The sequence below is a fragment of the Prosopis cineraria genome, unplaced genomic scaffold, assembly GCF_029017545.1.
Source record: "Prosopis cineraria cultivar Desert tree isolate PC_DT_omini unplaced genomic scaffold, ASM2901754v1 PC2, whole genome shotgun sequence".
Lineage (NCBI taxonomy): Eukaryota > Viridiplantae > Streptophyta > Magnoliopsida > Fabales > Fabaceae > Prosopis > Prosopis cineraria.
Genome location: NW_026555333.1, coordinates 23,646,930 through 23,656,602, shown reverse-complemented (window position 1 = coordinate 23,656,602; position 9,673 = coordinate 23,646,930). Strand labels below are relative to the sequence as shown.

Here is a 9,673-nt window from a genome sequence, read left to right as displayed (position 1 = left end):
AGAGGTTACAATTTGTATGTTGTGGCCTTGTCTTATTCAAATCCTTGAACACTTTATAATTAAGAAGAATTTCATTAAAGTCCCTAAGATGTGATATAATTTTAAACAGGACCAAAAAAATTCTAAAATTTCACTATAGGTTTAGAACGTTGAAAATGAAATAAATTCTCTTAATTAAATGATCAAAATGCCCTTTAATTAAAATTAGCATTACTGGAATAACAAGTTATGATTTTTATAAGAAATATTAGTAGAATAATAAGTCAAGTTATGGGTTTTACTAGTAACATTACTAGAACAAACACAATTTCTCGTTATTATACTAATGTTACTTGTAAAAACTATAATTTGACTTGTTATTATATCAATGCTACTTACAAAAATCATAATTTGGCTTGTTATTTTACTAATATCACTTGTGAAAATTATAACATTACATGTCATTTTAGTTATGTAAAAACTATAATATAATTTGCTATTATAGTAATGTTACTTGTAAAAATCATAACTTGATTTCTTATATAATGTTAATTATAATTAAAGGGTATTTTAATTATTTAACTAAAAAATTAATTTTATTTTAATCCTCCGAGCATGTAGTGAATTTTCTGAATTTTTTTTTTGACCCTGTTTAAAATTATGTCACATCCGAGAGACTCTTAGATAAAATTTTCCATTACAATTATCTTAGTTTGCGTTTGGCTTCAACATTATCATCCTAACAACCCTCAATTAGTCCTACTTTGGAAAAGAAGAAAAGGAAAAGAAGCATCAATTATTAGTTTGCAAAAGCACCTCCGCTTGTTTGTTTGTTTTATTTTCTTCACCTTTTTGTCAGCTTTTGCAAAAGCATCTCATAAAGTAGAGTAAATCAACATCATTACTGGGGAGTTTCTGTCTACCACGCGCCCATCCGAGTCAAAGCCAGGATTAAAATTGATCAACTTTTAATTATTATATTTATATGTATAACAATATATTAAATCATTGAAAAAGATAATTTAAATTATAATAAAAACTACACACAAAAGTAAATTTGAGAAAAAATGCCAATTAGGTACCCATAAGAATATTCATAACAATTATAAATTTTAAATTATTGAAATTTCAATAATAGACTATGATCATTAACAATTAAAAAAATGTAAATAATCAGTTAAAAAAATTAACAAAACACACTTAAAATTATTTGTAATGTCAATTACAAATATACAAATATCAATTGTGAATTTTAATTTTTTGTTGCCAATACACATATAAATAATTTGAAAAATCAAGAAAATATATGTGAAATTATTTATAATATTAGTTGAAAATTTATAAATGTTAGTTGTAAATTACAAGTTAATTACTTTTAATTTTCTTGCACACGTGCGCTCGCACACACATACAATTCGCTTAGAAAATCTACAAAATATAATTAAGATTATTTGTAATGTTAGTTTAAAAATATATGAGATTTAGTTATGATTGTAAGCTAATCACTTATAATTTTTTGTTACCACTTGAGAAATCAATAAAAGATACTTGAAAATCTTTATAGTGTTAGTTGTAAATTTATAAAAATTCATTGTGAATCTTAAGCCAATCAACAAGAGATAATTTATGATTTTTTATTGGAATTTTAATAATTTAAAGTATATAATTATAATTAATGTTTTTGTGGGGTTCTTAATTGTCATTGTCCCTAAATTTTAAATTGTCAGAAATAATGAAAAAACATAATCCCATCAAAGGAATGCAGAAGCATCAAATTTCCCAATACTGACCATTTGGAAACTCCAACAAAGTGCTTAGTTCAATTCAATTTAGTTTTAGTTTAAAATCAAATAACATAAGTGAACTTTTTAAGGAAAAAATCATCAAGCTAATTATATTCACTAGATAAAACATCTCAATACATTGCCAACAAGCACTGGTCTATTCGGTAATTTAGTTCATAACCTATATGATTGTGAATTCAAATCTCACTGTCAATAGACAATGATTCTCTCTTGTTGTTTCCCTCAAGTTTTCTTCAAGTGTGTTAAACATCAACAACACCGCATTTCATTGGGTTTTCTCTTTCAACATATTTAGGGAGAATTACATTGAAGTAATTAATTTTCTTAAAAATATGTTGCAAATGGTCTTATGTTGTTAATGAATTTTACAATAATCAATTTTCTTGTGTAGAACTTGTATAAAATTTTTCCAAATATTTATCACTTTGTCATGCTTTTATGCACACTAGGATGAACTATATATGAGAGAATCTTTTCCTTGTTATCAATATAATAACCTAATTAGTAGATAATTTGTATGTATATTTATAAATATCATTTGAACTCAAAAGCATATACTCTAACCTCATTAATAAGCTAGGAGATTCAACTCAACTAAACTTCCCATTCAAAGAAATATACCAATACATAATCAATAATGATGAATATGTTTGGGGTATTTTTTTTACATAATTAAAATTTAAATAATAGCTATTCTATAATTTCTTATTGATAAAACCATCTTCCTGTACTTTGAGAAAACTGACATTGGTAAATAGACTTCATATTTCCTATATGAAATGCTAGAAAAATTATAAAAAAAATTTTACCTTTATTATTGTCTAGGTGAAAAGTTAGTAAATTTTAACAAATTAATAATTTTTAATTTTGATAAAATATATTAAAATTAACCAATACATAAAATCAGAAAGAGTAAGCCACAGAATTTTAAAATGAATACCACTATTAATAATTAAAGAGACAAAGTTATGCTATGTAGACTTTAGTGCAATAATGTCATATAAAAAAAGTTAGTCCATGATATAAAAAGCAAGTTTAGCTTTTGTACAATGAATGTGAATCACGTGTCATAGAATTGGGAAGATGCACCCATCCTTATCCAATAAATGCCATTGGACAGGTCTTGCTTTAAATACATCGAATTCTGTCGTTTCATTTAGAAAATTGAACATGTTTTCTCTAAGCTCCTGGCATCTTCTCTTGCCTGTCTATTTCAACATTCTTATTATTCAGACACTGTGATGATCGAAAGGTAAATTAATCCTATTGATAAATATTTAATTCATAATCTCCACGACTGTGAAGTCGAATCCCACTACCAACAATAAACAATGGTTCTTTCCTGTTGCTTCCCTCAATTTTCCTTCAATTGTGTTATAAAAACATCAGCAACATTTTTCTTTGGGTTTCATCTTTCAAAATATTTATCACTTTGTCACACTTCTATACACACTAGAATGGACGTGCTATGAGAGAATCTTTCCCTTTTGAACTACTCAAAAGCATACTGTAACACTAACAAGCTATGATCCAACTCAACCAAACTTCCAGTTCAAAGAAATATAGCAATACGTTATTAATAATTATGAATATGTCTGAGGTACTTGTTTACACAATTAAAATAAAAAATGATGTATTTAAATTAATAGCTATTGATAATTAAAACCATCCTCATGTAAGTCACGGAATCTTAAATATTAATAATTAAAGAGACAAAGTTATAATCTTTAGATCTTAGTGTGAAATCATGTCAGATTAAAAGGAGTTGGCCCATGTATGAAAAGCAAATTTTGATTTTGTAGAATAAATGTGAGTCACGTTTAAACGACATTGGAAAAATGCACCCATCCTTATCCTATAAATACCATTGGACAGGTCTTGCTTTAAACACATCCCATTCTGTCGTTTCATTTAGAAAATTGAACATGTTTTCTCTAAGCTCCTGGCATCTCCTCTTTCCTCTCTATTTCAGCATTCTTGTTATTCAGACACACTGCGATGATCGAAAGGTAAAATAATTATTGTGGCTTTATTCTATTTCAAAATTTTCGTTTTAATTAATATTTTGATTGTTCGGATCAGTATATTCCATCTATCATAATCTTCATTTCATTGCTTCTCACTTTATTTTCTTGATTAGTTTATATATCATTATTATAATCGCAAATTGAATACGCAGACGTTTGTCGTGTACATGGGGGATCTCCCCAAGGAAATGGAAGTCACAGAATCCCATCACACGAGTCTCGTTCAACAAGTCCTTGGCAGGTTCTTACTCTTCTTCTATGCATAAGTTTTATTAATTGCCTACAAAGTATAAATTCTTTGAAATAGCTTGAGCCATAATTAATACAACAGATAGATCGTCACAAGTGGCTATCTTTCAGAAACTTTGCACCACAAGCTTTGCTCCACAGCTACAAGAAGAGTTTCAATGGATTTGCGGTGAGGCTAACACAAGAGGAAGCCAAAAAAGTGGCTGGTACAGTTTAGATGTTCTTCCCCCCCCCCCCCCCCACATCTTTATATAAACCAGTCAAACTTATACCAGAGAGTAATCAGTAATCACAAAACAATGATGCCAAATATTATCAGGAATGGAGGGGGTAATCTCTATGTTCCAAAGCAAAAGGCACAAGGCCCAAACGACGAGGTCGTGGGACTTCCTAGGTTTCCCACAGCAAGTGAAAAGAACAAGTTTGGAGAGTGATATCATTGTTGGAGTAATCGATTACGGAATTTGGCCAGAGTCTGACAGCTTCAATGATCAAGGTTTCGGTCCACCACCCAAAAAATGGAAGGGGTCATGCCAAAACATCACTTGCAATAAGTATATATCTATACATTTTCCACTTCAAATTAAAGAATATTTGATACAAGAAACCCAGTGGGACCTATAAAGGGGAAGCTTGGGGAGTTTGAATATAATTGGTTAATTAAGAACCTGGCAAAACTTTAAGTCATATTTTTTATTTATATTTTTAAAATTCAAATCATATTTCTAGAATATAATTTATACTAACCTCCACCTCCTAATAAGTATTGGAAAATTAATATTTTTTTACTTTATTAAATTATATTTGTTACTTTATCTTTAATCACTTCAAGTTGTTTAACCTGAAATCACTTTTTATATATTTTTAATATTATTCTAATCTTTTTTATTTTAAATATTTTATGAATATTTAAAAATATATTAAATTAGTCACCCTTATCATTCTACCACATTTGATTATTTGATGTTTGAATTTATACATTCCATGGTCACACTGCTTATGTGAGTAAATATGTGTGTGTTTGTGTGTGTATGCAGCAAAATAGTAGGAGCAAAATACTTTCCATCCCTTAAGGATATAAAAAAGGATGATATTATATCTCCAAGGGATGCGAGTGGACATGGGACTCATTGTGCATCCATCGTAGCAGGAAACTGGGTTAACTCAGCGAGTCAGTCTGGACTAGGCTTAGGCACTGCAAGAGGGGGAGTCTCATCAACTCGTATTGCTACATACAAACCCTGTTGGTCATTAGGTTGTGAGGAAGCTGACATTCTCAAAGCATTCGATGAAGCAATCTCTGACGGTGTTGACATAATTTCCATATCACTTGGTCCTTCCAAAGTCAAGTTCCTTCCCTATTTTGAGGATGTTTATGCAATAGGGGCTTTCCATGCAATGAAGAACGGAATTTTAACGTCAATTGCTGCCAACAACTTGGGTCCAAATTTGTTCACCATGACTACTTTTACTCCTTGGTCGCTTTTAGTGGCAGCTTCTACAACTGACAGAAAGTTTTTCACTCAAGTTCAGTTGGGAAATGGCAAGATTTTTGAGGTATAATTAATACTTAGATTAGATTACTAATGAGAAATCAATAAGAATGGTTGATATAATGAACATATTTATATCACATATATGTAGGGCGTTTCGTTGAATACATTTGATCTTCACAATAAAAAGTACCCATTGATTTACTCTGGAGATGCACCAAATATCACCGGTGGATTTAACAATTCCAAATCAAGGTGGTGATGTTTATATATGTTTAAAAAGAGAGAGAAATTAAATTATCCCTTCAAACGGTATTCTAATAATTCATTATTATTGGATAGGTATTGTATTGAAAACTCATTGAATGAAGCGATGGTGAAGGGAAAAATTGTCTTGTGTGATAGTTTTCCAATGGATGTGAGACTAGTATCTGTGGTGGCTGGTTTTGTGGTTCCAACCATTTCCGCAAAAGATGCAGCATCTCTTTTTTCTTTCCCTCTTCCTCTTGCTGTGCTTACTCTAAATGATCGCAAACCCATTCGCTCTTACTCTAAATATGCTAGGTATAGATCATCACACATCACATTATATTTGGTAAATTTCCTTGTTACTACTGATAAATTAATTCTTATTGCTGTATGATCTACCAATTTTTGCAGCAATCCAACTGTTACTATATATAAGAGTCGTGAAGGTAAAGATTCTCTTTCCCTTTACGTAGTATCCTTTTCTTCAAGGGGTCCGAATCCAATTACTCCTAATATTCTTAAGGTAGGAACACTAATAAACACTTCTATATATAGCAATCGTCTTCAAGACCTAATAGTGTATTGAAACAATTTCATTATTGTTGCTATTGTAGCCTGATATAACTGCCCCAAGTGTAGATATCTTAGCTGCTTGGCCTCCTGAGTCCCCTCTCCTTAAGGTGAAGAGAGACAAGAGACAATCAAACTTCAAGATAATATCTGGAACTTTCATGGCTTGTCCTCATGCTTCTGCTGCAGCTGCTTACATCAAATCTTTTCACCCCACTTGGTCCCCAGCTGCAATCATGTCTGCCCTAATAACCACTGGTAATTACTTAATCCATTAACACACACACACACACACACACACATCAACACGAACTTAAGTAAATTCATAAAGCCTTGGTTTTTCTTTTCTTATGATTCCATACATGCTTGTTTCTTATGAACATGCATATACATTGTAGCTACTCCCATGAATCCTAAGCTCAGCCCAGAAGCTGAATTTGCATACGGAGCTGGACAAATCAATCCCATTAAGGCAGTGACTCCTGGATTGGTATATGATATTAGTGAATATGATTATGTGAGGTTCTTGTGTGGACAAGGTTATGATACAAAAATATTGCGAAACATTACAGATGATGACATCAACTGTAAGAAAATTAAGCATGAAAAAGTAAGGGATCTCAATCTCCCATCTTTTGCTCTTAAGACAAACATATCAAAACCTTTGAAGGCAGCTATGTTGGGGCAAATGTTGGGGCAGCTATGTCTATATACAAGGCTAAATTGATTGTTCCTTCATCTCTGTTAACTATTCAAGTGACACCAGATGTTCTGTCATTCTCTTCTGTTGGGGAGAAGAAGTCTTTCATAGTGACCATTGAAGGCAGCATAAATGTGATTATAGTCTCTACTTCATTGATTTGGGATGATGGCAATGTCCAAGTAAGGAGCCCTATTGTAGTGTATGATCTTGGTTGAGCACCACGGATATCCATTATCAACCTTGTAAATTTTATCCAAGGAAAGGAAGAAAACTTGTGGTAGAGTAAACTTAATGCTAGTGGAAAATGATGATTCACTCCTTATTTTAAGTGTTTTTTTAAATTACTTGTAAAAGTTCCAAGAATAAGCACACTCAGCTTGTTATATTATGTTTAGTTTAATCAATGTGTCATTGTTTGCTTTCATATGTATAATATAAAGTTTTTAGTATTTCTTGCTTTCTTACATATATAAGGATATGATGACTATTAATCAATAATAATTGCCTTCTTCTAACTTTAGCTTTGCATATCACTTCTCATAATACCCTTTGATCATATAATGTATGTTCTTCCAGCCCTTTGACCTAACTTTTATAGCCCATTTGTTTCACCCTAACCTATTCAGCCCATTCTAAAAAAGCTTAGTATCAATATCATGACGTATCAATTACAGGGAGAAGGTGGAAAAAATCATTATAAAAAGTGATGGCTTTTTAATTTTTATATGTTTTGAATGGATTTGCTAGCAAATTATAGAGTCATCTCCTTTATTTTGGCTATTTTTCTCACTGTTCTTCTCTTTAATTTGTTATGCTTTGTAAATGGGTCATTTTCTTTTAATCATTATAATTTGTAAGTGTTTAGAAGTGAAATGAGTATTGCTTGTGTTTTATGAGAAACTACCTAAAAGAGAAAGGATTTCAAGGAAGAAAAATAGATGAACTAATTTGAAAATTAGAATTTTGAAGGAGTTGTTATGGCAGGCATGTGTTACAGTGTAATAGAATAAACTGAGGGTACTTGGGCAATGGCAGCTACCATGGCAACATCGTATAGTAAAACACATAGCATCATTTTATGTATTTAAGTTGTAGGAGGCTAGGGTTTTAGGGAGTTTGATGTTCTTAACAATTTTCAAGGTCTAGAGGCAATTTTGGGATAGTAACCAAGGTCTTGAAGGTGTTTGAAAATTGGAGAGTGGTTGGAATCGGCTTTTGAGTAGATTTTGTGGCAACTCTCCTCCTCCTCCTCTATGCCTTCAATTTTTATGGTTATTGCTGAATTTTTCTGCACAATTAGAGCCATGTTTTGCTAGTTTTATTTAACCCTTAAGGATTCTATAAAACTTATGCTTCGTAGATATATCTCTCCTTAGCTGTTGATGTTTAATGAACATTTAGTGCATAAAATATGAATTTACTTTAAAGGTTATGAGTTATTTTTGCTCCTAAATTATATGTAAAAGGTCAATAAGAATCCTAAACTCAACTGTGGGTCATTTTTATCCCTAAAATGCTTTCCACTATCACCTTGCCATTAATGTTTTTTTAATATTTTTATAATAGAACTTACTTGTCACTCTCCCTTCTCTCTCCCTCGTCGGACCTTTGACAAGATCTTAACGAGTCTCACTTTCACTAACCTGAGACTGTGATCTCCCAAATCATGTTCTATGGGCTTCTATCTTCTTCAACATCTTGGCTTTATTGAATGTCACTTACAATGTTATCTCTTCCCATTAAACTCTCCACCCTTGTCAATACTTCTAACTCTATCACCTCTAGTAGCTCTATCATTGCCTCCCCCATCACCCTCTCACTCTTAATGAAGAAGGCAAAGTCTCAGGCCACTACTTGTCATCTCAACAACAAGAATGGCCTCCACAACCACCACTAAGGCTTAGCTACTTCCAACAACATCATTTTTTATGTAATAACCCAAAATTTTAAGTTAATATGTGTGTGTGAGAGAGAGAGAGAGAGAGAGAGACTAAGTATTCTAATTATATTTTATTATTATCATTATTATTATTACTATCATTATTTTCAGTAGTTATAAAGAAAAAATAATAAAAATAATCATAAATAAACTGATATTAAGGTATTTGGTTTTATTCCTATTAATTTTGGTATAGATAAAGTAAGAGAAAATGTTGGCTTAGTAGAAATTATGTTAACAATTTATTCAGATCCTTAGTTTGAATCTCTCATGCTAGAGAGAAGTTTTATTTATTCGAACTCTAATCTTTTATGGAGTTACAAATTTTCCCAAAAAATAAAAAAAAGATAAAGATATTGATGAGATAGATAAAAGAATCGTGCAACTCCTCCTCTATTCCATTGTTCATTTTTGAAATCTCCAGAATCAGCTAGTAGCATCTGCCTCTTGTCTGATATTCCTCTACTTTCCCATGGTGATTGAGACCGGTGAACGTGCACGAGGAGCTTTACCTCTCCTCCCTCCATTATGCTGCCGTGCAGGAGCATAGTTCTTTATCACCTCCCCTATTTTGCATCACAGATCGCTCAACTTAGCTAGTTGTCTAGATTGTTTGTTCATCATTGTTGCTGCTGGAGTCCCATTCGTTCGTCATTGCA

General features: G+C 31.5%; 1 protein-coding gene across 1 annotated transcript; it reads left to right on the top strand.

Annotated features, from left to right (window-relative positions):
* The first annotated feature begins 3,691 nt into the window (after positions 1 to 3,691).
* Positions 3,692 to 7,524, top strand: LOC129303595 (cucumisin-like). The gene is given in 11 exon segments (XM_054943010.1): positions 3,692 to 3,793; positions 3,964 to 4,052; positions 4,172 to 4,266; positions 4,380 to 4,614; positions 5,098 to 5,617; positions 5,705 to 5,808; positions 5,896 to 6,117; positions 6,214 to 6,325; positions 6,417 to 6,630; positions 6,771 to 7,046; positions 7,049 to 7,524. Coding segments are annotated over 11 exon segments (2,193 nt in total). The 5' UTR covers positions 3,692 to 3,709; the 3' UTR covers positions 7,291 to 7,524.
* The last annotated feature ends 2,149 nt before the right edge of the window (positions 7,525 to 9,673 follow it).